Source organism: Punctularia strigosozonata (genome assembly GCF_000264995.1).
Source record: "Punctularia strigosozonata HHB-11173 SS5 unplaced genomic scaffold PUNSTscaffold_23, whole genome shotgun sequence".
Lineage (NCBI taxonomy): Eukaryota > Fungi > Basidiomycota > Agaricomycetes > Corticiales > Punctulariaceae > Punctularia > Punctularia strigosozonata.
In genome coordinates this window covers 91649-119007 of record NW_006767455.1, presented here as the reverse complement: position 1 = coordinate 119007, position 27359 = coordinate 91649, and the positions used below count along the sequence as shown (strand labels likewise).

General features: G+C 55.5%; 7 protein-coding genes across 7 annotated transcripts; 4 read left to right on the top strand and 3 right to left on the bottom strand.

Annotated features, from left to right (window-relative positions):
* Positions 1 to 42: 42 nt before the first annotated feature.
* On the top strand, positions 43 to 9751 carry PUNSTDRAFT_33793 (tricorn protease domain 2-containing protein; the record flags this gene model as incomplete). The annotated part of the gene is made up of 2 exons (XM_007389065.1): positions 43 to 816; positions 8990 to 9751. Coding segments are annotated over 2 exons (1536 nt in total), but the record flags the coding sequence as incomplete, so codon positions are not given.
* A 743-nt stretch (positions 9752 to 10494) lies between these two features.
* Positions 10495 to 11197, bottom strand: PUNSTDRAFT_77795 (uncharacterized protein; the record flags this gene model as incomplete). Its single annotated transcript, XM_007389064.1, has 3 exons — positions 10495 to 10818; positions 10883 to 10980; positions 11041 to 11197. 3 exons carry the CDS (start codon positions 11195 to 11197, stop codon positions 10495 to 10497), a joined length of 579 nt encoding a protein of 192 aa, XP_007389126.1.
* A 581-nt stretch (positions 11198 to 11778) lies between these two features.
* On the top strand, positions 11779 to 13828 carry PUNSTDRAFT_77859 (RCC1/BLIP-II; the record flags this gene model as incomplete). The annotated part of the gene is made up of 8 exons (XM_007389063.1): positions 11779 to 11946; positions 12024 to 12292; positions 12316 to 12663; positions 12724 to 12855; positions 12918 to 13036; positions 13093 to 13260; positions 13321 to 13587; positions 13689 to 13828. Coding segments are annotated over 8 exons (1611 nt in total), but the record flags the coding sequence as incomplete, so codon positions are not given.
* Positions 13829 to 15401: 1573 nt separating this feature from the next.
* PUNSTDRAFT_146963 (uncharacterized protein) lies at positions 15402 to 17623 on the top strand (the record flags this gene model as incomplete). Its single annotated transcript, XM_007389062.1, has 10 exons — positions 15402 to 15514; positions 15573 to 15639; positions 15689 to 15700; positions 15752 to 15812; positions 15863 to 15886; positions 15937 to 15968; positions 16033 to 16115; positions 16167 to 16891; positions 16940 to 17209; positions 17260 to 17623. The coding sequence occupies 10 exons, from the start codon at positions 15402 to 15404 to the stop codon at positions 17451 to 17453; spliced, it is 1581 nt and encodes a 526-aa protein (XP_007389124.1). The 3' UTR covers positions 17454 to 17623.
* A 24-nt stretch (positions 17624 to 17647) lies between these two features.
* PUNSTDRAFT_123223 (DnaJ-domain-containing protein) lies at positions 17648 to 18753 on the bottom strand. The gene is made up of 5 exons (XM_007389061.1): positions 18636 to 18753; positions 18481 to 18584; positions 18379 to 18423; positions 17924 to 18310; positions 17648 to 17873 (listed from the first exon to the last, which is right to left on the bottom strand). Exons 1-5 carry the CDS (start codon positions 18691 to 18693, stop codon positions 17859 to 17861), a joined length of 609 nt encoding a protein of 202 aa, XP_007389123.1. The 5' UTR covers positions 18694 to 18753; the 3' UTR covers positions 17648 to 17858.
* A 2145-nt stretch (positions 18754 to 20898) lies between these two features.
* PUNSTDRAFT_123222 (glycoside hydrolase family 28 protein) lies at positions 20899 to 22749 on the top strand (the record flags this gene model as incomplete). Its single annotated transcript, XM_007389060.1, has 15 exons — positions 20899 to 21151; positions 21206 to 21229; positions 21285 to 21307; positions 21366 to 21386; positions 21437 to 21507; positions 21566 to 21678; positions 21729 to 21766; positions 21818 to 21860; positions 21913 to 22008; positions 22060 to 22102; positions 22155 to 22247; positions 22302 to 22394; positions 22452 to 22544; positions 22608 to 22677; positions 22729 to 22749. The coding sequence occupies 15 exons, from the start codon at positions 20899 to 20901 to the stop codon at positions 22747 to 22749; spliced, it is 1095 nt and encodes a 364-aa protein (XP_007389122.1).
* Positions 22750 to 23164: 415 nt separating this feature from the next.
* PUNSTDRAFT_47982 (uncharacterized protein) lies at positions 23165 to 27197 on the bottom strand (the record flags this gene model as incomplete). The annotated part of the gene is made up of 15 exons (XM_007389059.1): positions 23165 to 23408; positions 23468 to 23762; positions 23815 to 23943; positions 23970 to 24350; positions 24405 to 24618; positions 24677 to 24781; positions 24837 to 25198; positions 25251 to 25488; positions 25538 to 26092; positions 26153 to 26503; positions 26568 to 26674; positions 26723 to 26795; positions 26863 to 26964; positions 27046 to 27129; positions 27192 to 27197. The coding sequence occupies 15 exons, from the start codon at positions 27195 to 27197 to the stop codon at positions 23165 to 23167; spliced, it is 3246 nt and encodes a 1081-aa protein (XP_007389121.1).
* Positions 27198 to 27359: the final 162 nt, after the last annotated feature.

Genomic DNA, 27359 nt, shown 5'->3' with positions numbered 1-27359 from the left:
AGGTTAAATTTTGTCCTTTAATTCTCGATATTGTCTACAGGGCTGCTGAAGGCCGTTGAAGGCCATACCGACATCGTGTACTCCGTCTCATTCTCTCCGGATGGCTCGCAAATCGCCTCGGGCTCAGAGGACAACACCATCCGCATTTGGAACGCGGAAACCGGAAAGGAAGTCGGCGAGCCTTTACGGGGGCACACGGACTATGTCAGATCGGTGTCGTTTTCCCGCGATGGAAACCGCCTTGTTTCTGGCTCAACTGACGGGACCGTGCGACTGTGGGACGTGGAGACAGGGCAGCGGATCGGGCAGCCGCTCGAAGGACATATAGGCCAGGTTACGTGTGTCGCATTTTCACCCGACGGCAACCGCATCGTCTCGGGCTCAGAAGACAAGACACTCCGACTCTGGGACGCGCAGACGGGACAGGCCATCGGCGAGCCTTTACGGGGACACTCTGACTGGGTTTGGAGCGTCGCATTTTCACCGGATGGGAAGCACATCGCCTCTGGATCCAGCGACCGCACGATCCGACTCTGGGACGCCGAGACAGGCCAGCCAGTTGGGGCCCCGCTTCAAGGCCACGATGGCACGGTTCGGTCAGTCGCATATTCCCCCGATGGCGCGCGCATCGTCTCGGGGTCAAGAGACAACGTGATCCGGATCTGGGACACTCAGACAAGGCAGACGGTGGTGGGGCCACTGCAAGGGCACGAAGGATGGGTCAACTCCGTGGCATTTTCGCCGGATGGCAAGTACATCGTCTCCGGCTCTCGTGACGGCACGATGCGGATATGGGACGCGCAGACGGGTCAGACTGTGGCGGGGCCTTGGGAAGCTCACAGTGGCTACTGGGGGGTTTTCTCCGTTGCGTTCTCGCCCGATGGCAAGCGCCTCGTCTCGGGGGGTGGTGACAACATGGTGAAAATATGGGATGGAGAGGTCGATTAGGCCAGCGTGCGGTGTCGGGATGGGGTCGGTTTCGAGGTGCGCATCCGCTTTCGTCGTGCATGGACCTCCCTGACGAGAAATGGTAGTTGACGCCGTCGATTCGCGTCCACTGGCCAGAAGCGCATGAAGCGGAGATCGCCCGCGAAACATCATCCATGCAATTATGATATTATCTTGGACATTGCCGCGGCTTGAAAGGCGCCCCATGTACCGTTCACGCGACTCAGTAGGCGCCATGTTTCCATACGCAGATCTTCCAAGGTGTGCCCGTACCGTACGCCGTGTATATTTGCATCGGTTCCCCGTTCTCGTCCACGTAGTGCACTTATGTACCACACGCCCTGAATAGAGCGGTTCGCCGGAGGCGACACTGTAACATTCATACGACAACGAAATACAACGGCGGGCGAGTGATTAGGGTGCCCAGGGAACAAAATATCTCCACGTCGTCGCAAATTTTAAGTTTTCTACTATCCATCGAGAGAAAAGGTGTTCGACGGAGGCAAGTGAGGTACTGAGTGCAGCGTCAGTAACGCTAGCACAGTTGGGATGCGACCTTACCTTGTAAATGTCACTCCTCCGTTCCGTCACTATCTGCCCATCGAAGTTTACCCAGCGCGCGGAGCCCGATCCTTCGACACGTCCCAGACAGATGTTCGTCGTCCATCCCTCCTCCCAGCAACCCTCTGCAACCCGGCGTGATCAACGACCAGCGCGGCCGAGCAGGTGCCATCGGTCGACGGTCCGGGACGGCGGGCGAAGGACGGATGCAGATCGATACGCCTTAGCAGCATGTCGGAGGAGGCGGAAGGTGCCGCGTATCTGGCCTGCTCCCGTAGCCTTGACCTGTCGAACTCCCCAGTGATCGGAATACCGTCGGCGAAGAGGCCGTGAGCGCATCTCGATGAGCGAAGTTCTTTGAACGATGGTCGCCACTTGGGATGTACGGACGGCATGGGCACCCGTCGTGTAGGTCGTGCTCGATCGCGCGGGAGGCTGGGTCGAGTATGGGCGAAGAGCTGGCACGGCCGTCAGCATCGTTGGGGACCGGTGCGGGTATCAGTCCATCCGCCTGCAAGAAAAGCTTTGCCCCTCGCGCGTCCTTGAGACTTGCGCACGAGACTTGCATCGGCGCATATGGTCGATCATGTTGACCTTCGTCCGTCTGATCGCCGGCGCAGAGGAGCATCCGAAGTTGGGAAGGGGGGTGGGGGGAACGTTGATGGGCGAGAAGACTCCTCAAAAGCTCAGCAAAGAACAATCGCATATTTGCTGATGTGTCTCCGGTTCGGGAAGGCTGAGGCGGGGGAGCTGGACGCGGAAGCGGAGCGTCGGCACAGACCTCGGACACCCGAGAGAGGGCAAGAACTTACCATTGCCTGAACTGCTTGAGCGCTTGCCGTTACTAAGCCGAGAGCTGCGTCGTCGTCAAGAACCACCGGCCGTCGGGAGGCTAAGCTGGAGATAGGTCAGTTTGCGCTCGAGCGATTGCGATTGCGACGGAACTCGCTTCAGATGGCTCCTCGCGATATTGGGATCCTGGCGTGTGGTCGTCGAGTCGATGCCGCGGCCGTTGCATTAGCGCAACGGCGTTACTGCTTGCCCTGTCTGCCCTGTCTGCAGAAAAAGAGCATCAGCATCTTGAAGATATAACAGAGGCGTAGGCGCGCACGGAGAATGCCCTTCGAACACACACCGCCCGACGTGATATCTCCCGGAAGCTCGAAGCGGCGAGGTTCTCGCGATGCGGCTTCGAGCCTTGGTAGTTCACGCGGATGGTGGCAAGGGGAGCGCGGGGGATCCGACCATGGGGATATCCTTCAACATGGAAGTGTCGAGCCCGGAAGCGGATCGCGTTCCGTCAGGCGGAGCTGCACGCTGATATTAAACATCTGTACTATCACCGTGCATACGGCGACGCACCACCATCGTCGATTGTGCAGAGGTGTCGTGCTCCGCCCAATCTAGGTTGCATCCGTCCTGCCATTCGCTGATCATCAGGTCCTCGTCATGGAACGCCTCGGATTGGATCGCTGGCACAGATGTGAGATGGCGTCCGAGGAATCGAGAACAGTTCGTTACTCCGGGGCGCATGTGCGATTAGAAGGTGGTGAGACGCACGCACGCCGGCGGCGCAGCGTCCGCCAATGTAAAGACGTCGAGGCGAGAGCGCCAGTAGATGCGGGTCACCCTATCCAGACCGTCATTCGACCCATATACCATATCTTTGGAAGACAGAGGGAGGTCAGAATGCGGCGATGACGATGCAGCGAGGCCGGGGGACGTGCATGGGATGAACCGGCGAATGAGATTCCCTCATAGATCGGCGCGTTAGGACTTGTGCGTAGCTGAAATGTGAGCCGTTAGGTTTGCTGGCAACAAAGGCGATGCGATGCCGCCGCCGGATATTCGATAGATATAGATGCGAGTGGGTCGATTCAGGCTGACGCATGGGTTGCAAGGAGTCGAAGAGGCCCATCACGGGCGGAGAGGCGGAGGTCGTAGGCGAGGGCGTATACGTGAGGGCGGACAAGTCGCTCGCGCTTCACAAGGACTTGACGGTGATCTTGGTTCAGAGCCCGCGTTGTGTGCGCAGAAGCGGAGGTGCCTGGACAGTGGAGGTGCCTGGGTGCGAGAGCCGAAGACGCGACGATGACGTTGGGATCGTCGGTCGCGTTTTGCCCATCAACCTCTCGCGCCGACTTCAACCTGGACATGGCAGCCTTGCCTTCTCAGATCTCGACTCTGCTTCCAAACTCGAAACGTCGCTTTCCAATTCTGGAGCGGACCACCTCTGTCAGCTCAGCTCCACTCTCTTGCGACTCTCGGCCATTGTGTCCCAGCTCGCCAAAGCGAGGCCTCGGGCACCGGCTGTTCCGGTATTGGGACCGCGCCGGATAATACTACCTACCTACTACCTACCTCGACCTCGACAACTCCCGGCTTTGCCGGCACGACCTACCGACGTCTCTGGGCACGCATCCCGCATGAAACCACAACCGCAGGGCTCACCCGCGATCGCGTCTCCACCCGCGCCGTTTCCAAGTTTGGATTTCTGGTGAGTACCTTTCGTGACGGCTCGAGAGGTTGCCTGGTGCAGGACCTGCTGAGGGGAGCGCGGAGCCCCCGAAACCTCGGCGGATGATCGTACCCGGCGCCTGCTCGGGTTGACCGCCTGAGTTTCTGGCGCTCCCCACATACGTGTTGCGAGTCGGGCTGACTTGTCGACAGGCGCACGGGAGCCCGGTGAATCCTGGCATATCGACCGTCCGACGCAACTCTTCGTTAGCGGCGTAACATGGATCTCAACTCAACGCTGGCAAGCCCCGCGACCTAGCCTATATGCTCACGATGAGAGAGCCGGATACGCCCTTGAAGCCCTTCCTCTGCCTTGGGTCACGCTTCGATGAGGCAGGCTCCGACACGACGCCCGCGGCATCTGTTCCCTAGACCCGCCCAGCGATATCGTGCTAGCGCATGGCACAGGAATGCCGCCGGGCTGCATCATATATGCACCCGGCTTGCGAGGGAGTTGTCGCGACCCGTCATAGGTATGCCTGCCATCCTCGCCTTATGGCCCCTTTCGACCCTCGAGCCGACGATCACGACACCTTCATAGTCCACGCTCTGGAAGACAGCGCAACGCGTCCTTTCGGCCCGTGGATGATCTCGGCTCGCCCACGCGAGAGCTCATGGTCAAGGCTGTCTGAATATATGCATGCAAGATCTCGCTGGGTATGCCTCTTTGGCCGGCCAAGAGGGTCGCATGCGAGGACTAACGGCCTCGATGCAGGCGGGCGATATGAGCTCGATGATGAACGACGTGCTTTGGTCGAAGTAATTCGACGTGAGAGGCTCGCCTGACGCGCATACGCCGCTCTTAGGGTCCATGACCGGCAAAGACGATTCACAAGGCGTACAGATGTCCGTCGTGGGTCCACGGCAACCTTCACAGAGACTCCAATAATATTGATCCAGCATGCAGACCCGTCATCTGGTCCATCCGCCAGCGTCTGCGTCGCGATGTCGGGCGTCCACGGTGACATAGTCAACCGGAGGCTCCGCGCGCCTGGATCTTCGGCGATACAAGATCGCGTTTCAACGCGATACGGAGCGCATTCGTGGCATGGGGTAGTCGGCTCAGGCTGAGATGGTCGGTTTTCTACCCGAGGATCATCGTCGTGCGCTGAACTCGTCTATATTCCTTTCCCAGATGATCCCTTCAATGCTGCTGGATATGTTAGCCCAACGCCACGACCGGACCGCAGCGCATCCCGCCTGTAGTCGGGCAGTTGACCGTCAAAAGCCCAAGGTGAACGTTCTGTATCACGCATCATGTGCCGGCTTGCGCGGCTTCTTGCTCGCCATCCCCTGACACATCTATATCAGCGTCGAGCGTGCTGACCACCCGCCTAGGTTTACCGTACTTCGGTTCTCTGCTGCTTCTGCGTCTCCCTAGCCGTATGCCGGATCATTTTGCAGCCTCAGACGCAACTCGTCCTGCGCCGGAACTCCCCTCTGACGGAGCGATTTCGATCACCAGCAAGCGCTGCGATTACGCTCTCCGCCCACGACCCCAACCGGAACTTCGTCACCATAGACTAGGTGTTGACCTTCGGCGATGCGATCTCAGGGATATAGCTTCCCTTTGGGCTCTCGACAATACGTGCATGCACTACTTAGGCTCCAAGTATTCCGTGAACGATGAACAGCCTACCACGGGCCCCAGGGAAAGAAGGTGGCGGGGGTGTAATAGGTACGCCCTCCCGATTCTGCAGCCGCACTGCGTTTTGACGACATGCTGAGTTCCACTTCCTACCATGTAGCTCCCGCAGGACGCAGTCAACACGAACAATGGCTTCGTTGAACGTGCGGGATGAGCGTCATCGACCATGGCGTCCGAGTATATGTGCGAGGTCGGTGGATCCGTGCTGTATTCTAATCTTATGCAAGCCAATGACGACCTCCGTGCAGTCTCATGCGATGACACATCGATGCCAACGGCGAGAGCAACTGCACAGGCCAGGGAGCCGGCGGGTTAGCTGTGGAGGGACCTGCACGACGCTCTAGGCGCACGTATACATTTGCCGCTCGTTCTCGGTACGACCAGCTTGTGCTTATTGCGGTTGCCATAGTTCCAACCATGCTCAAACTCAGGCTGGTCTGATGGTGGCCGATACGTGGAAGTCCGAGGGCGAATGGTGGGCTCCACGCTTCGCGACGGGCGTTCAGGCTTCCAACATTGCGAAGTCAGGCAACGAGAGGTCGCCGTGCAACATGTAGAGGACTAGCGTGACATGACCCGCATAACCCAGCCAGAGGTGGTGAATGATTGCGCTCGCGCAGGAGAATAGCCATATTTCTCGGGAACTTCAATAATTCAGACGTCGGCGCGGACGCAACGATGCTATGAACCTTTCGACTGATCGGCGGTCGACTTTTCCCGGCGCTCCGAGTCTTGCGACCACGAGTTGGCGCCGAAAGGGGGCATTTGATGGCGGCCTCGTCGAGGCAGACCGACCTTCGGTAGGCCCTGCATGGCTTCCTTTGTCGAATTCCAGGTTCGCGGCGCAAAAAGTGTCGTTATGCTGTACTCAAAGCTGCTGAAACCGAGGGAAAGGGACGCCATGATAGGCGATTGAATACGCGATCATCACGGGAGGTAAACCCAGAGCTATACGCGACCTCAGCAGCTATCGAGCTGCAATTCCCCCCTCGACGTTCAACGCTCAACGACATGCCGCGTCTCGATGACGCACTGAAGTCTAACACTACGACTCTCCATGTGAGTAGCTATCTCGGGGTAGCAAAATACTGGAATGTTCCATTTTGACCGCGCAAAGCCTCGCGGCTTCCAGCAACCTCGTGTCCTTCGAATGTCAAAGCTAATTCACACTCACAGACACGTCTTCTACATAAAGGATGTTACAGCTGCGTAACTCCATGCGGCAATCGACGGTCACGATGAAGCGCGGCATCGGTATGAGGGCGATGAATGAAGACGTCACTTCTCACGATACAGCATCAAGGCAGGCTATCGCGCACGTCGTGCAAAGGCGATACACGTGTCAACAGCCGTTGCTGAATTAACCCAGACGGGTCCCTCGGCGCTAATCGTGATACAAGGCATCAACGACATCAACGAGGTGCATCCGTGGCCGACCCTTTGCCCCAACGCCTCCTCGTCTGCATCCAGTGCGACGTTACATGGAGGACAGTTCAGCATCTGATACCGCGGATTTGCAGGAGAAGATAGACTTGTTAGACAACGTGAGTGGTGATCGCATGGGCCGCAAAGGAGCAAAACGAGAAACTCAACGTGCTCCCTAGGGCCTCGACCAGATACGTCGAACGGACGATGCATTTCGAACGACCCTGCGCTCGCTGAGAGAACTGTGCGGCGAAAGCGGGCTCGTACCCACCAGGTACAGGTTGTCGGGACTGGCCAGGGTTGGGACCGATCCACCTTGCGCTGGCGGATTCGCCGACGTATATCGCGGGACCTTCAATGGCAAATTTGTGGCTTTGAAGTGCATGCGACTGCACGTCAGGGATGGGAAATCGTTCATGAAGGTGCGTGACCTACGATGCCAGGCCACAATTATCCGCTCGGTCAACTCGCGAAAACGATTAGGTGTTCTGCAGGGAGGCCGTCATCTGGAAACGACTGAATCACCCTCATATCGTCCCCTTCATCGGCATCGATCCATCCAACCAAGCGTGTATCGTGTCGGAATGGATGGAACATGGCGATGTCATGTCGTACATTGAGAGTCACCCGCGTGCGAATCGCGTTCAACTCGTGAGCGTTGCGTCTTGATGCTCACCGTGTCAATCTCACAGGGCCACATCAGATCACGGACATTGCTCGCGGCTTGGAGTACATGCATGCCAGCGGTGTCGTCCATGGGGATCTCAAAAGCGTGAGTTAGTATTCTACTGAACGGTCAATCAATATTCAGTCTCCGGGACGCAGCGCAATGTCCTTGTTGACAGCCTTGGGTATGCGCGTCTCAGTGACTTTGGTCTCGCCACGACGGTACTTGGTACCACCTCCTTGGCACCGACTGCCGGGCCATCAGCAAATTGGGGCTCTTTTCATTACATGCCCCCTGAGTTGTTCGATCCAATGGTACAGGATAGGAGCTTAACGTGGAAGTCTGACGTGTATGCATTTGGGATGACCGCATGGGAGGTGAGTGCAAGTTCGACGCCGCTGAACCACGTAAACCGATCCAACTTGCAGATTTTTGATGGGAGGCACCCTTTTTTCCATGTTGCAAACATGTTCTTGGTCATTCGTGAGGTTCTCGACGGTGTACGACCAACACGGCCTCTGCATGCAGGCCTGGACGATTTCATATGGAGTAATGCCATCAGCTCGTGCTGGGTAGCAAATCCGTCTGAGCGACCTCGGATCTCGGAAGTACTAAATCGGCTTCAATGGTATGAAACCGCTCGACGGTTGATTGCGAAGCTGCTGGATGAAGGCCTTGCGGAGGTGGATCGTCAAGTGCTCGACGAAATGCTGTCTACAGGTTGGCCGCGTCATCATGTTCCCACAAGCTCTGCACTGAACTCGCACAGAGATGGGCAGGAATGCTTTTTTCAATATCGCTGATGAAAGCACACTTTCTGACATTCTTGAAACCATTCTCGGCGAATCAACAGACTCATGTTTGCACGAGATGCGTGCAATTGATACGATATGGATCCTCGACACAATGTCGTCGTTCCTGCCAGACGTGAACTTGAAGCGATATCCCAGACGTGTGATGAACAAACTTGTGCCTCATGTTGACAAGAGGCGACCGGGGATCCGGCAGGCGATGGCGAGGATGACGATATTCGGTGGTACGTCGCGGTGTTTGGATGTGTTGCGCACGTTGTATTGACTTCATCGTCAGGGCTGGCTCTGCAGCATACAATGCAAGGTCATTCTGGCGCTGTGTACTCTGTCTCATTCTCTCCGGATAACTCGCAAATTGCCTCGGGCTCTGGGGACAACACCATCCGGATTTGGAACGTGGACACCGGAAAGGAAACCCGCGAGCCTTTACGGGGACACACGAGCGAGGTCTACTCGGTGTCGTTTTCCCCCGATGGAAAGCGCCTTGCCTCTGGCTCAATGGACCACACCATGCGGCTGTGGGACGTGCAGACAGGGCAGCAGATTGGGCAGCCGCTCAGAGGGCATACATCCCTGGTTCTGTGTGTTGCATTCTCACCCAACGGCAATCGCATCGTCTCGGGCTCAGCCGACATGTCGGTCCGACTCTGGGACGCGCAGACGGGACAGGCTATCGGCGAGCCTTTACGGGATTACTCTGACTCAGTTTGGAGCGTTGCATTTTCACCGGATGGGAAACACATCGCCGCTGGATCCAGCGACGGAACGATTCGGCTTTGGAATACAGAAACAGGCAAGCCAGCTGGGGACCCGTTTCGAGGCCACGATCGCTGGGTTTGGTCAGTCGCATATTCCCCCGATGGCGCGCGCATCGTCTCGGGGTCTGGGGACAAGACAATACGGATCTGGGACGTTCAGACAAGACAGATGGTGCTAGGACCACTGCGAGGGCACGAAGAAGCGGTCCCCTCGGTGTCATTCTCGTCGAATGGCGCTTACATCGTCTCTGGCTCCTGGGACGGCACAATTCGGATATGGGATGCGGAGACGGGACAGACAGTGGCAGGGCCTTGGGAAGCTCACGATGGCCGCTGCGTCCAGTCCGCTGCATTTTCGCCCGATGGCAAGCGCGTCGTCTCCGGCGGCTACGTTAATTCAGCAAGAATATGGGACACAGAGATCGATTAGGCTCGTCTGGCATGTTGCGTTGTTCGCGAGGTACGTATTGGCTTTCGCTCTGTACGGGCCTACCCAACGATCCGCTGGAAACTGACAGGGACGACTCATTGACTGCGCGCATGACGTGGTGATGTTCCACGATGCAATATTCGTACGCTCAACACACCAACTTAGACATTTTCCGAAGGTTTGTTGTCGGTTTGAGTGGCTATTCCATGATAGGAGAAGTACAGGAGTTACATGTTCACGCACGTCACGTAGACGACTGACTACTGAATATTACGACGACAAAGCTGGGTATGAAAGAAGACATGTCCAAAAGCGCTGAGAAGCCGTGGGCTGCAAAATCTGTTCGAACGCCCTCCATGGGGATCCCACACGGACCTGTCGTCTAGCTACGCTGGTCCTTGACGACGATGATGGAGGCGAGCAAGATGCAAGGGAAAGCGTCGCAGTCGGAAAGCTGCCGGCTCCAACGAGCGTTGCGAGGGTCAATATGATAATGTGGCCAACTGCGCGTTCGGAATGACGCTACTGCACAGGTGACGGAGCTCCGAGGCATTACTGTCGAATCTTGCGCAGATGGAGGCACGAGAGATTGGGAACAATCGCCAGCGTATAATACGGGTCGTCTTGGTCTGTTTGACGTGCTCATGAAGGGCGGGACATCGACGAGTTGTCTATCCATACCGCCTGTACACCCACGACTTCATATCAGCGCCGGGTCCTGATTCGAGTCAGGGATCGCAACGACTTACTTTATACGTCACCCGCTCTGTTCCGTCGTCCAATATGGTCTTCACGACGCTTCCCTCTTCGATGCCCGGGGCAGCAACGTATCGTGCTACACTTCTGAAGGTCTCTGCGTCCAAGCCATGCCTCTTCGCTCGCTCTTCGACCGCCTCGGTGTCACGGTCGGAAGCGCTGTCTTGTCGTTGACGAAGGAGCTCGAGAAGGTCCGAGGCGAGGATGCGGTTCTTCCGTGCGGAGGAAGACCGGATATTGTCGGCTTCCTCTTCAGATTGCAGACGCGACTGAAGCATGCGAGATGTCCTTGCAGCCTATACGAGCGCATATACGCAGTCAGGGCAGCATCTTCGGTCAAGAGCAGCCTTTTAAACGCACGGAGACGTTGACGTCTTTCATGTGGTGGTCCACACGCACTTGTCCGAGCTGCGACAGCTTCGCCGCAAAATGAGGATCCTGAGCGTCCTCCCGTATCGCTATGGAGTAGGGATTCTCTCTGTCAGACGCCGCTGCTGATCCGGATTGCGTGAACACACCCGCATCCTTGCTCTCACTCACGCCGTAACTGAACCGTTCCGGGTTCTCGACCTGCTGGGGATTTCCCACCGTCGGTGGTATATCTTTCCGGGCTCCCGCCCACGTCGGCTTCTCTCGCGGTAGCCGGCGGGCGACCTTCGACGATGCCGCACCCATGAAGACCACTAACCAGTCGCGGAGGAAGGAAAGGTCAGCGTCGATGACGTCACGTGTCCGCGCTTGCTCTTCGTCGCCGCCGCCGCTTGAGTTGAAGGCTGCAACGAGCAGATTTTTGGTGTTCTAGTCTGTCTATCTGGCCATGCTTCGAGTGGCAAAGAGGTCGACACGTCTAGGTCGTTTGCGCCGAACATATGCGCAAGGATCATCGGGGCTGCGTCGGAGAAGCTACCTACCGGAACTGGGTCTTGCTGCTTTCGTCGCGGCCGGCACTGGCTACTTCCTACTCGTGGACCGCAGAGCCGTGGACCACTTCTATGCGTTCAAGGATCAGCAAGAAGCGGTTGCGCCGTCTAAAGCAAAGTCGCTGAGCGAAGAGGCGACGGTTGTGGAGGATGAGCGGGACGTACCCGTTAGCACGGTAGTCGAAGAGGAAGAAGATAACCTGGTGTCAAAAGTCTGGGGCTCGAACAAGTGCGTTTGTCTCTCTCCGTTTCTTGACTTTATGGTCTGACAATATATTATGGGCCTGTAGGAACGGTGTCATCCTCCCTTCCACGTCCTCAAACTCCACACCCACTTCCGCGCGCACGCCGGTGCCGGCAGGCTGGCTTAACGACGTTGCGCTCCGTGACCTTGCACTCGGTGTTGGCCACGCCGTCTGCGTAGACGCTCGAGGCGACGTCTACCAATGGGGCTCAACCTTTTCGTCGGACGCATCTGAACCCAAGGCAACTTTGAAGGGCAAAGTGAGGCCTCAGCCAATCTCCGTATTAGACGCATAACTGTTTGACAAGCTGCTTACGACCCATTTCTTGCGCTGTAGAACATCACTTCCATCCAGCTGACCCCAAACCGAGTGTATGCGCTCTCCTCCTCCGGAGCCATCTACGTCCTCTCCTCGTCCGCCGCAAAGCAATCGCTACCCGCAGGCGTACCGACTCCTGCAAGCACGCCGTGGTGGAGCACCGGGTGGATATGGGGCGAAGAACAGGCCGGGAGCGGGCTCGTCGATTTTATCGAGCTCAAGCCCGACACCTCTCTGGACCGCAAAGAAAAGTATGTTCCTCTGCACATCTTGGGAGAGAGACATCTGTGTACTGATCGTCTGCTGTAAGGTTCACGAGCATCTCGGCTGGCACGGACCACCTGCTAGCGCTCACCTCCAGCGGACGCACGTTCGCCCACCCGGCCTCGATGAAAGCCAATTCGAATGGTCAGCTAGGCCTGTCCTCCATCGACGTACCCGTCTCGGTTACGAACCTCACACCGGACTCAACACTGACGGATGAAGAGAAGGCGAAGAAGAAGGCCATCAAGGAGCACCTCAAGGTGGAACTGCCGAAAGCCGGCGTCGACCTGAGGGCGGTCAACTCGCCTTACAACCGCGCACCCTATGCGCCGGATTACGATGACAAGGACAAGGGGAAGAAGAAGGAGCTGGTTATCGACGACTCTGATATCCGGTGGGTCCGGGACAACGATACTCAATTATTGCGGTACTGATGGATGCTGTTCCGAACCAGGTTCTGTGACAAACTGTACGAGATTCCCGCACTTAGGGGCGTTCCGGTTGCGCAGGTTGTTGCTGGTGGGCGTCACAGCTTCATCCGCACGGACGGCGGTCGAGTGTTGGGCTGGGGTGCGAACGAGTATGGGTGAGTATCGGTCCTCCTGGCAGACACGCCCGTAGATGACCGAGCGGACATTCGTTTGATAGACAGATTGGCCTTGGCGGAACAGTGTTGGTGCAGAGCATCACCCGCCCCACGGAGGTCATTCCCATCCCGGCCACATTGAGGAAGAACAGCACCAGTAAAGTGCTGGACGTTAATGCCGGTACGGAAAGGAGCTCGCTGTCTTTGCATCTTCGCTTATGGTTGCGTTCGACTCAGGTGCCGACTTGAGCATGTTTACTGTTGAGCGCCGAGACGGCACCGGGATGACCCTCGTCGACGTCACCGCCTGTGGAAACGGGCAGTACGGCGGACTGGGCAGCGGACTCTTCAGCAACGCCCAGAGCACGCCGATTCGCGTCAAGAACATCTCCGGGTTACTCGAATGTACGTCGCCCGGGTCGTTCCGTCATCCCTCTTGTTACTGACGTCTGACGGTTGCTATAGACGATGAGGCGACGAAGAGCTTGGAGCCCATCGCGCCGCACGCCATATCCATCGCACCTACCGGCGCGCACGTCTTCTGCTCCCTGGAGACTCACGAGCGCTCTGGACCCCGCGCCGGCGCTCAACAGGTCGGCGGCAGGGACCTGCTCAGCTGGGGCCTGAACTACGATGGACAGCTTGGCAACGGGAAGAAAAACACGGTGCCAGTGCCGACGCAGATGCATCTTCCGGCGAGCAAGGGATTGATCGCAGGGCCGGAAGCACAGGGTGAGCAACTTGGCTTCCCTTTCTAGGGTTTCTGCGTGCCATTCTCACGGCGAACACAGGGTCATCATCGTCGGTTGGGGCGGTCGAGTCCGTGGTCGAAGGCGCGAGGTTCATGCTACGGAAGCGCAAGGCTGACGTGGTGCGGGACATGAGCGGGAAGGTGTGGAAGAAGGGCGTGGATGTGGAGCAGGTGGCAGTTGCTGGTGATGGATGCGGTGTGGTTTATTGGAAACTGTGTTGAGCTCCGGAGGACCGGCGGATTGTTGGACGGGCTCGGTGTCCCCGCAGCCTCCCGATTTTTGGGGCTGTCTGGACGGATTTTTCGGCGGGAAATTGAGGCAGAGGATCGTGGGCGCGCTGAGGGGTTCTGTTGAGACCGAACAATCCCCTGCCTGCTGCGTGTGTGCCATTTTGTTTCGTGGAGGACTACTGAATACTCCTCCTAGTTCACATATGTAAAAGTATTGTAATATCGGTGAGTCTCCTGCGCCTGTAATTGTGTGTGCATGAGTTGTTGACTGAGCCCCGGATAGATAATATCACCCCAACTCATTCTCCATCTGTTTTTTCCTCCTGTTGCGTGGCCTGAAAGCTTATAGTCACGATCCATCATTCTCTGCGAACCACCGCCGTTAGATGTCAGGCTGAGATCTGCCTGATTCCGAAGTGACTGGTAAGATGCGCTCTCCGTCAGGTACTCATTCATTGACACAGGCTGCCTCTGACTGACTTGGGAACGCTATGGCTCTACGTTCGGCGCCCGATCTGTTTCGGAACTTGTGGCACCGAGGATCCGCGGATGATCTCGCAGCCCGCTCATTCGAGGTGACGTGATACTCTACATCTCATAGGGTCTGTAGCTTGGGTGTGACGTCGATGCATGAATCTACAGCGCGTACAGGTGCCATACTCGCTATGCGCGACGTCGACGTACTTTCGGTGCTCATTGAGCCTGTTCAGGCCTACGCCATTATGGCGAATATGATGGAATCATTTGGTTAGGGCGCTGAACTTCGAATTCCGGAGGTCGTACGGGGCTCTCTCGTGGTCATACGAATGCTTGTGACAGCTTATCAGTGCGAAGCTGCAGACGTCGCAAACAGATAATCTCGCATTGACCCGCATCGTGGGAAAAATGTCAACCGTCGGGAGGTGAGTGTATGTCTGGCTTCGTCGATCACTGATATCCTGATTGACTGCCAAGCCAAGGCCATTCATCCAGCATGTGTCACTCAGCGCGGGGAACAGTATCTATGAACGATTACTCCCCTATGCAGGATCTGGAGGCAGGATACAAGCGCGAGTGCAAGGAATTCAACCTCCCCCCGACCCTAAACATCCTCAAAACACACTTGATCGATTTGCGCAAACAAGTTCCGACTCTCCAGCACCGAGTTATGCATCGATTTCCTAAAGCGCTCAGTCCAGGATGCGTGAACACACGTCACTCCCGCTGATGCGCTGCACGTCGTCCGGGCTGTGCCTGATAATTGGCAAGAGAGCAGCGCTGATCGCGATCTTCCCGAATCATCCCCCGGTATGCATCTCTTGACGGGGCGGAGCTTACGATTGCATTAGTCGCTATCCAAGCTGGCAGCTCCCAGCTATTTCTGGAGCTTCGGATGACAGGGAACTTGACTCCTCGCGGTCGGTCGGTTTGCCTCTCTGGTATCGACGATATTGATTCTCACCGCCCATACCAGTATAAGAACAGTTCGAAGACCGTTGATGGTGCTCATTCTCCTACGCCGCAAGACGGTTTCCTTCCTTTCTTTTCACTGAAGCGTCTTTCATTCGTTCACGGTCCTTCAAACATGCGTGCCTTCGCCTCAGTCCTGCTTCTGACGGGCTCCGTGCTGGCACTACCCGCTCAGAAGCGCAAGAATGTCGTTCCTGCTACCTGTGATCCGAATGTCGTCCAGACTGTGTGCGTTGTTACTTGTCGATTTCACCTTCACCGCACCGGGCACTGACGTTGTCTGTAGCCTTAAAACGGTGACCTCACTGAAGGCTCCGGAAACCGTAGTTCTCGCCACTTTCGAAACGGGCTTGGTAAGTGCATTTCAATGAGGCGATAGAGGCAAGCCTGACGATCTCTTAGGTTGAATCTCATGTGGGTTCCGACGCTGTCCCTTCCTGATAGCTACCTGAATACGTGATTTAGTTCAACAACCTTAACTTCGGGGATCGCGATTCCTTAGGTGTTTTCCAACAACGCCCATCTCGTACGTGCATTCGCGATTGGACATAATGTGGATCTAACGGTTACTTTCAGAGGGCTTCACCAACCCTACGGACGGTATGTCATCGGTGGGATATGCTGTTGAGCAATGGTTGACGTAGACTTAGTCGCGCATGCTACCACGGCATTCGTACAGGCGGTGAGTTTCATTGAGATCACTCGTTCAGACGTGACATCTCATGCGATCGCCGTTGATTGCGCAGGCCATCAAGGACTTTAACAAGCACCCTGACAGGAGTGCAGGCACGATCGCCCAGGATGTACAGCGATCGGGTTTCCCTCAACGGTGAGGTGCCACGATGACGGCCCAGAACCGAATCACTCATCTCCATGTCAGCTACGAGCAGGCCAAAGGCGCGGCACAGAAAATCCTCGACGAAGCCCGCGCGGGCGGGGCGCTATCCTGCGCTGGCAAGTCAACTGCCACCCAGTCGACCGCTGCGGCCAAGGCCACTTCCGCGTCGAAGGGCTCCTCGAAGTCTGGCTCCAAGTCTGGCTCCAAGGGTGCAGCCAAGTCCAGTGCTGCTGCTTCGTCCAGCGACGCCGCCGCATCTTCCTCAGACTCGGTTGCGGCGGCCTCCTCTACGGTAGCGGACACCACCAGCGACAGCGTCGACGCGACTTCTACCGACAGCTCCGTGGACGCAACCTCGACCGATTCTACGGACGCGACCGCGACTGATAGCGCGGATGCAACTGCGACCGACGCCGCCGACGCTACCGATTCGGCCGAGACGGACGATGCTGACGCGACCGCCACGGACAGCGCGGACGCCACTGCCACCGATGCTCCGGACGATGATACGGATGCAACGGCCACCGATAGCGCGGATGCAGCGGATGCCACCACGGATCCCGACGCTGATTCCACTACCGACGCTGCGTCCACCGATGATGGTGATGACGGCGACGACACTGCGACCGCCACGGCCGATGCCGCTGACCCTACTGCAGCCGACGATGGTTCCGATGACGTTGATGGTTCCGATGACGTTGATGGCACCGATGGCACTGACGACACCGGCGCCGACGCTGCGGATGGCTCGGACGATCTCGGTTCTGGTAGGTCTTCAAATGCTTTCCCCTCTTTGGTGTACTTAGCCATCACAGCAGATCTCGGCGATGATGGAGCCGATGCCGGCGACGACTCCGGTGATGACCTTGACACCGGCGACGACTTGGGCGACGACCTCGACACGGGCGACGACGCGGGCGACGACCTCGACACTGGCGACGACGCGGGCGACGATTTCGACACTGGCGACGACGCGGGCGACGACCTCGACACAGGCGACGATGCTGGCGACGACCTCGGCACTGGCGATGACTCTGGCGACTTCGATTCGTTCGCTGACGGCGACGATGCAGGAGCGGACACCGGTGAGCATTTCTCCACGAGTACAAAGGCCCACGCTTAGTTGATTTTCCAGGTGACGATGGGTCCGACGACACCGGCGACGATTCGTTCGATGACTCGTTCGATGACTCGGGAGATGATTCGTTCGACGACTCCGGTGACGACTTCGATGATTCAGGAGATGACTTCGATGATTCGGAGGACTTCGGTGACGACTTCCGCCTGCGCCGCCGCCATGCGCGTGATTTCAACATCGCGAGGCTTTGAACGTGATCAAGGCTTGTTCGTCAAGCCTATGTTTTGGCTCCTGTTCTAGTTTTCCGGCTCGTGAATGCTTGAAGGACATTTTCCCATATTACACAATATCTTCGAGACGCTGTACATAGTTGTCGTGGTTCAAACGCATCGTAAAACCGCAAACCACTGCGCTCAACAACATCACGCATACTGAGTCCGCGGTGGGCAACAACGCAATTGATCGCCTAAATGCACTGGCGGCTGATGCTAGATGTGCGTATACACAAGAATACAATAGCCATAAGGAAGAAGCAATAGATGTGAAAGTTCGATACGAATAAGACTTAACCGGGGAGCGTTCTGCAAGGAAGCAAGGTGAGCCGAAATCCGTACGAATCCAAATATCCAACGATAAATATCGAGGAAGGTCGGGCGTTACGCATTCTCAGACTGGGAAACAATCAGACTGAGGGGCACGAAAACACAGAGGTGCTGCTCACACGTGCCGTCCTTGATGAATGATGCTTCGTACGAGCTCGCAGATCGTCTACGCATGAATTCACAAGGCATTCGTAGAGATTTTCCTGCACGCCGGCCGTCTTTCCTTGCTCAAAGTGTTCTCCTCCATCCTCGTCCCCCAACAACGCAGCATCATCCCATTTCAAGGACGCCTCCCGAGCCAATCTCTCAATGTTTCGAGCCCGAGTGAGTTTCAACCGTTCTTCGGATCGCCTCTGCACCTTCTGCTGCCATTCAACGCGCGTCTGGGCGAGCTTTGCCTGATGCTCCATGATTTCTTTGCGCGTTTGTTCGGAGCTGCATGCCCGTGCGAGAGGAGGACGTGGAAGCGGTCGCGTAGGCAGATATCTCAGCGAGTAGTTATATAACTGCATGGTACGTCTGTCCTTCAGAAACCGAGATAACGTACTGAATGTAGCAGGGGTGCAACACTCACGCGGCGTTGCTTCGGTTCGCTAAGTATCTCGAACGCTTCCTGTATCTTTGCAGGTATGCTGCGTAAGTGGGTCAGTTCGAGGCCAGGGAACAAACCGCGCACCTGATGAAACCGTGCCTCGGCATTTCGTTTCTCTGAATCCGACGCGTCCTGGTTCAGCTTATCGGGATGCGTGGCGAGAGCCTTCTGCTTGTACGCGCGACGAACTTTGTCGTGTCCGTCAGAATCTGCCCTGCGCTGCGACACTACATGCATACCTTCCTCAGTTGAAGCAGATTCCATTATGCCGAGGACATCATACAAGCTGTGTTGCATGTATAGAGACAACGCCGTGCGTGTTGAGATGATCTATGCCGCTGAGTGCATATAGATCGAGAAGAGGGGCGTATGTTATCGGGAGCAATGACTAGAGAGGGGGTATCAAACCAACGAACATGTCGTACAGTACTGCACGTGGTATTTTCAATGTAGTACTGTTGGCAACTTGGACGTCGCTTCGGACGTCGTGTCTTTTTCGTTCTTGCCGGCGACGAATGGATTCACGCCTTACTATTCATACACTTCATTTCTGTCTCTATCTTCGGCGACTGTCTGTATGCAGACACCGGATCACGATGCGTCTATAGCCAGTGACGAGCTGCAGAGTTTGCCCATTCGCAGGGTCGTTTTCGCTGATACGCCGTCGCTCGGCACTGTCGCGAAAGGAATACACATCTCATGTCTGTCTGCGAAGGCGCTAGGGCTCAACTTCATATGACGACCAAAGATCTCGGCGTCACCCACGACCTCGCGCGGTAGTCGCCCTTCCAGGAACATGTGACCATACGTGTAGCCCACGGCCGAGAGAGACATCTGACCGACGAGACAAACGGCAAAACATGCGAGCGCAGCAACACTGATCCAGCAAATGATCTTCGAGTCGGACTCGACTTATTCGTGCCGGAAGCCATGTGCATCACAGCTGACGCTCATCTATTGGGAGCGACTATCCCTTGATTCTTCTCTGCGGGCCGCTGGAGGCTATAGGGCGTACGTTCCGCACCTACGCGCTTCTTTGGTCGCAACGCTTTCCATTAGCTTTGGATTTCGAATGAGCCGAAGGTGGACACTGCCTTAACTACGGGTATATGAGCTTGCTGTCGCTATACGCGCATATTCGAACATGTGATCACAAGAGATCAGGATGCGCAACGGTTACACGGTTTTGTCTCATTACCCGATGGAGGGCCTTCGTCGACTTCAGCGCAAACTATAGAGACCAACTCATAGTCTCCAATCTAGTTACAGGCAAGCTTAGTCTCGATAATTGTTCTCTGCACACATGATGAAGGTCCTCTCCAGGATTTGCAGCCCCGCACGACGTTCTTGATGCGAAGTAGCGGCGAATTTGTCACCTAGGTAATGCTTCTTGCGAGGCCCGTACACAAGGATGGAGGATGCGCACTTGGACCGGCCCGGCCAGGACAAACCTGTGTCGGTCCCAGCTGAACATGATGGGCGAGGCGGAGAGATGTGAATGGCTGCGTGTTGCCTTGCGTGTATGGCGGTCTGGATCCCCAGCATAGGAGGTAAGAAAAGAAGTCATACAGCTCGGCAACCCATATTCATTTATAGCGAAGAAGGAGTAGCGGGCCTGGAGCTACCAATGGGAGGCAATCGCCCAACAAACAGACATGACGGAGGCACTCGAGGATCCAACTCCGAAGCGACCTTTCTCTTCTCGGGAAAAAAGCAAGGTCACGGCGGTATCCGCGGGTGCTTGTCGGACCTTTTTGACAGGTGCTCCCTGTCTTTGAGACAGAACGTAGCCTTGTGTCGTACCTTCTGGCATCAGCCTTTTGGGCTTCGCAAAGCTTCGGAACCGGTTCGCGCTGGGAACCCGGTAACACCGGGTAATATTTACTCATGACAATGCCGCCAAGAACCCTCGCCGCACCAGTAAATCCCTCGTGTACGGGAACAGGAAGTTTTCTAATGGCCTGCGCATTCGTGGAGTTCACGGCGATAGCACTTGGAGGAAGCCATGAAGACAGAGAACAGCCTGTCGTTACCCGTCTCAACAAGTGCTCTCTGCTGTCGTATAGCACCCGATCAGAGTTGCGACGGAAAACGCAGAATCAGGAGCATGCGATACACGGACATGACGCCCTCGGCGTGCGGATTCGCCTTCCGTCAAGGTTTCTGTCACGCTTGGGATAAATTTAGAACGACTTCCCTGGCCGTCACGTCACATACGCTCACATGCCTCCAGCGGTTGCCCCAGCGGGCTTCACTTGGTTGCTGCTCGTTCTTCCGAATGCTCGCCTCCCAAGGCCCGGAAGCATTCCAGCGGGCCGCTCGTCTCCACCAGCCCATCTCCGACTCCCAAATGGAATTCTAAGAGGAGAAGAGCCCTCATGCACGACGTGTGCGCCGCACCGCGTATAAAACCGCTCTGGAGGATCCCGTTCGGCCCAGGTTTACTTGACTCCTTGCAAGTACCCGGTGTATCTCGCGCTCTTGCTCTACTCGTTGGCCACAATGATCTCCGCTAAGACCATCCTCGCTGCTTTCGTCCTCGCTCGACTCGCCTTGGCGATGCCCTCGGGTACTGACACGGCCAAGCGCGCGACGTGCACCGTAAACTCGGTCTCTTCGGCATCCAGCCTTTCGTCTTGCTCTAGTGTCGTCATCTCGTCGTTCACTGTCCCCTCTGGCTCGACTTTGACTATGAACTTTGCTGAGGGCGCCAGTGTCACCATGTCCGGCGACGTGACGTTTGCTAGCACGACCTGTGAGTACTAGACCGGAGTCTAATGTCAGTTCCTCACTCATATCCCACTAAAAGCTTCTGGCCCGCTTGTCACGATCGGTAGGCTAATAAGTTGCGAAGCTGATGAACAGTATTAATCTTGTCCATCGTTCAGCCGGCACTGGCATCACCTTCAATGTACGTCGGGCTGTAACTCATATTTGGCTCTTAATCATGCCTACCTCAATCTGCTTAGGGAAATGGACACAAATTCGACGTATGTGGTATCAGTTTGGTTGTCTCATAACGAATCTTACAGTCCTACAGGGCAATGGTCCGGATTACTGGGACGGAGAGGGCACGAACGGCGGGAAGACCAAGCCGCATCCTTTCATGAAGTGAGTTTCGGAAGCCTTGGAACTGATCCTATGGGCTTCTGATCCGATGTTCGATCAGGTTGAAAGCGTCTGGTACTCTCGAGAACTTCACCATTCTGAACACTCCTGCTCAAGCCATATCGATGGGTAACGACGACCCTGTGGTAGTGAGCGGTGTCACAGTCGACAACTGTAGGTTCAGCGCTCCTTGCAGCATGATGTAGCTGACGCTGTGTTGTCAGCCGCCGGCGACACTAACAGCCTCGGGCACAACACTGACGTAAGATTTCCGTATTGTCGATATATTTTGTTCATCAACTCCTTTCTGCAGGGCTTCGACTGCTCCGAGAGCGATGTCACTATCCAGAACTCCGGTACGTAAGTCCACCTTAAAGAGCTGAGGAACGGCTGCTGACCTATAGATAGTCATCAAGAACCAGGACGATTGCATTGCCATCAATGCTGGCAGCAACATTGTCTTCCAGAACAACCAGTGCTCCGGTGGCCACGGAATCTCTATCGGTAAGGATGAGAACTCCATCAACCATTTCAAGGGTCTCACAGCTTTGTTAGGTTCCATCGCCTCCGGAAAGACCGTCAGCGGAGTGACCATTAGGTACAGTGTGAATTCAACGCAACCCCGAAATCAGTTCTTAGCGTTCCCTCAGCGGAAACACCGTCACCAACTCCCAGAACGGTCTCCGCATCAAGGTCAATGCTGACGCCACCAGCGCAAGCGTGAGCGGTGTCACTTACAGCGGGTAATTATACAGCATCGCTCTTGCCAACATCTTGACACTGATAGCAGTCCTTAGGAACACCTTGAGCGGAATCACCGACTACGGTATCCTCGTCACCGAGTCTTACCCCGACAGTTTCGGCACTCCCGGCACGGGGGCCTCCATCAGGTACGCGTCTCTTGAATTCATGATTGTGATTATTCCTTGACTGACAAGAACGTCCAGTGGCATCAACTTCACTGGTAGCAAAACTACAGTGGCAGTTGACAGCAGCGCTACTCGTGTCGCCGTCAACTGCGGCAGCGGTGCATGCTCCGGGTAAGCGCGGGCATGCCATAGAGTTATTGCACATGCCTAATCAGATCCCTTCCCCACGTGAAGGACCTGGAACTGGGGTGAGCTCACCGTGACTGGCGGAAAGACGTCGGTCATCAAAGCGGCCTCTGCTACCGTGAGCATCTATGATCCATGGATTGTTACCACCACGCTGAAAGTTACGCAGATTTCTGGCGGTTCCTACTGAGCGCGTAGGCGATGGATGCGGCGTTGTATTTATACCTTTATACCTTTGATCCGTACTATCTTGACTCTTGCAATGATACGACTTGGATTCACCGCGATCATCACCTCACGTCAAAATAGCGATAGCAAACCTACGCAGTGTCATTCTGTGTCCGACCGCCATACAACAGAAGCAGTTTACATTATAAGATACATCGTTGCTTCTTTTTGTCATTGATACGGGCTATGGGATCTACAATTACAGTGGATAGCAAGACATTGCGTAATGACTAGCAAGCAGCGCGAAAATACCGGATAGCTAATAGTGAAGACTGGTTAAGGGGGGATTATAGTCGTGAACTTGAACGCGCGCATTAGTGGCGGATCGTATAGACGCCAACCAAAGCAAAGTCCGAATGGTCGTGGATCGTGACGCATCATATATCTTCGTCGCGATCCTCTATTTGAGAGGGTTTGAGCATGCCTGGGATGCGCATCGCATTCTCGCGCTCTTCCGCTGCCTTTTGCTGTTGTTCGGCCTCCTTCTCCTCCAGGTAGAGTTCCGCGTTGTCGCCCGAGAACTCCTTGAGCTGGACGAGGAAGTCGCGTAAGGCAAGCTTGAAGCGGTTGATATCGTTGTGATAATCTGCAAGGTTCTGGACGAACATTTCCACTTGTGTTCTAGAGAACCAAGACAACGGTCAGATAGGCGCATCGCTCCAATATATGGCAGCACTGACGGGTGAACGTTCGGGAAAGCCGATTTGAGGATGCTCGCTGTGTATCTCCGGAGGAAGACGGGGTTTGCTTCGCTGGCTTCTTGTGAAGGGTCAAGGGGTCCAGCCACAAGGTTCGTCTCCACGAGAGTGAACAACCGAGCCAAGACCAGGCTTTGAAGCTTGAATCCGCTCTTATGGTCCGTATCCGTGAGCACAAAGAAGATGTCTTGCATAATGCTGACGAAGTAGGCTTGGAAGAAGCTGCTCGCGACAGCTGGGTCCGCGCCGGCGAAGTTGTTGATAACCTCCAAGCATACTGTGGTACAGGTCAGGTTGGTCCACATCAGGAGAACGGGGGGACCACGTACAGTTCAAGCCAATGTCCGCGATGTCTCGCATGGTGTGCTTGATAGCCCACATGATGCTGTCCATGAACAGCTTGAATTGCTCGGGAGGGAGAGTCAATAGCGCTGTGACTTGGTTCAGCCACCGATAGCCTTTCGCAAGCGAAACGATAACGTACCAGGGAAGCAGTTGAGGTTGATAGCGCGCAGCAGCTTGAAGAAGCCAACGCGGTGCTCGGGGTACTCCGAAAAGTCGCGGTTGATCATGTTCAGCGTTGGCATGAAGACCGCGTCCAAGATTGGGGGGACTTGAGGCGTCAGAAGAGGGCCCAAGCGGGTGTTCATGATGGTGACCATGACATTGAGCACCTCCGCGTCACGGGCTTGCTCGACATTGCGGCTGTAGTCGCCGAGGATGGCGTCGAACAACGGAGGGATGAAGTTGTTGTTGACGGCCTCGAAATCTTCGGCCTTCTTGATGTAAGTCTCCATGAGCTTCAGAATTTCCTTTTTAATCGTCCGCAATTGACGTATCTTCGGCGTCTTGGTTGCAACGACGCCTGAGACGGCCGTGAGCAACTGATGCAGGTTTGGTAAATGAGCGCCTCACGCACCCTCAAGTTTCACCGTATCGCTTATGATTCCGCTGACCGCCTTGTAGAGACCAAGCATGTCGAGGTAGATCCGGCCGATCTGAGGAACGTAGAATGCGCCGATAGACGTGCAAGCCGATACGTTGGTCTTTAGAACATTCGAAAGAATCTTGATGTTGTCCATGCTGCTCAAGACGTCCATGTTCTGCGCAGCCTGCGCCATCAAGGAATCCCACTACGTTCAGGAGGCCTCAGTCAATCCATGTTTGGACAGTAACATCTAATACACGTACTGCGTTGTTGGGAAGCTCCATAAGTTTGGCGATGAGCTTTTCTTGAGTCGGCTTGTTCGGCTGGGCCGAGATCATGTACCCAACGGCTTCGTAAAAAGTATGGACCTGAAAGGAACACGTAAGTACTGCAGGTAAAGGGGAGAATATGGAGATGATGCACCTGTTGCGCAGACAGGTCTACCGTGATCCGGTGCAGGTTTCTGAGGATCTCATCTACGAAGGGCTCGGACTCTCCGCTTTGCTGCATGACGAAATGTCTCCTGCACTTCTGCGCAATCTTGATGAAGGTGTCGCAAGCCATGTCCTGTACACCCTCATGCGTCTCGTGCATGAATTCGAAAAGCTTGTTGACAACAGTCTTGAGGAACTTCCAATGCGCCTTGAGGAAGCGGGGGTACTGGCCGACGATATACATGATGTTCGACGCGACGACGGCCTTGTTGTCCTTGCCACGCTTCATCTCGCAGAGCCCAAGAAGGTCCTTAATTACCGTTACCAGGAACCGCTTCTCAGTCTCTTCGTCTACAGATGGGGAAGTCAGCCGAGGATACTGTGATGACCAGAAAATACTGACTCATAGCTCCGGAGATGGAACCGATGGCCCAGCAGAGCGTGTTCAGGTTGTTCCAAGACCACTCGCTACCATCAACTTGCTTGGCAAGCTTCTCGGTCAAGATTGTCTCGGTGTCGACGACGTCCAAGTGAGTGAGGTACACGAGCAGCTCGCGCATACTCTTGTACAGCACGATCGTGTCGCTTTCCTTCATGAATTCGCGAACAATTTCGCCTTCTTCGTTTTCCACGATCAAGACCTGCGATGCGTCAGTGTTGAGTTTTACGGCGCGAGAACGAGGTACGAACCTCTTCGGGCTTGACCATCCGCTCAATGACGACCAGACGGAGGTTCGACAGGACATCGCTGTAGATATTCTTGCGTAAGGCCATGCCATTGAGTACGCTTGAGCTACCGGTGCCCAAGCTGAGGCCCATCAGAAGTCCACTGTCTCCAATGGGCAGACTCTGAATCTCCTCGTACAGCTCCTTCACAAGCGTGAGCCAGTATTCCAAACAGATTTTGAAGATTTCTCGCTCGTCGACCTGGGATATCTTCACCATATAGAGGTGAGCGTTCAAGAGCACGTCGCGGTTGTCCTCCGTTTCCACGACACGGAGGTGGTTCGAAAGGAAGTTCGCGAGGAACAGGGCGAGGTTGAGGACGAGCTCTTGCCCGGAGTCGCCGGCATTTGCATACGCTTGCGCAATGTTGGTATTGGGAGGAATCATGCGATTCGTGGAGGTCATGACGAGGGCGAACAGGACAGCGAATTTCTGGTCGTACTCGGGGCCAACGTTCAGCCCGGCAATTTCAGCCAGGCATTTGAGCGTAAGATTTCGGAACTCCGGTGCTTCAAGGAACTAATATCAATAAATTAAGTTCTTTCTGATCACGGTGAAGAGCTCTGGAGATGAACGTACCCTGCTAAGAAGCAAATCGATGATGGTCGTCTCGAAAATATAACCGAGAGGAATCCAATTCAAGAAGCGAAGCAACGTCTCGAGAGTAGCCTTGATCAAACTCGTCTTCTGCGCCTCTTCGAGAATCTCCTGGCACAGCTTGAATACGTCCGAAAACTCGCCCGACATCTGGTTTTTCAGATTTTTCGCCTTCGCCTGAGTCATCTGCTCCGCAGAGTAGTCAAAAATCTCTTCGGAGAGGAGCTTCAGGATGACCATGTTGTTCTCGCAGAGCGACAGGTTCGTTTTGGAAGATTCGACCAGTTCGGGGATGAACGTAGGCCAATTGTGTGGCCATTCCTGCTTGAGAATCTACGGTGCCGGATAGACGACGTCAGGGTGAATTGCATGTTTATATGAGGGTCAGACGACGCACTTGAACGAGGGCAAGGTTGATCTTGTTGATGAAAGTCTTCTCCTTCCGCAAGGATGTCTCGTCCGAGGCGATTTTGACCGTTATGCCGATGATGAAGTTCCGGATACCTGCGAGCAGTTCGGTCATCAGAACAGGAGTAGAAACAACGAGCTTACCTTGTCGCTGCCCATCGGGCAAGGTCTTCCATCGCGTGAGGATCAGCTTCTCCAGGATCTGTAGGCCGATGTACTACGGGTGAAGTGTTGGAAGTTAAGGATCTGAAACAGAGCGAACGCTTGCGAGAAAGCATTCGTACCTTTGACTGAGGAAATGATGACCGCTCGAGGATATCCGGAACCCGCGTCCACGAGTTCGGATCCTCTTGGAACCGAGTGAGGATCTGCTGAGCTTGTTGTTGCTATTCGCGCGTAGAACGATGGAAGGAACAGGAACAAGGATCAGATCTGTGTTTAATAGATTCAATACGACAGGAACGCACCTCAGCTCCCGCCCCGGTGTAGAACGCCATGACAATCTTATCGAGGAGCCCAACATCGAACTCCTGGTTGAAGTCGAGTATAGCCTGGAAAGCGACGCGCATCGGTCTCGGAGCTTGACGTGCATTACAGAAAACATCCCACATACCTCCATGGCTGCAGCGTTGTGCGATTAACGCGTCGCCGTCGTGTGTGGTTGGTGGCAAGATTGCTGCTTGGTCACAGCTGGTGTTGAGGCTGGGCTGAGGGCCTAAAGCGGAAATCTCAGCCTGAATTCAGTGGTCAGGTGGTCTGATCCCACAGCCACTGGGCGCTT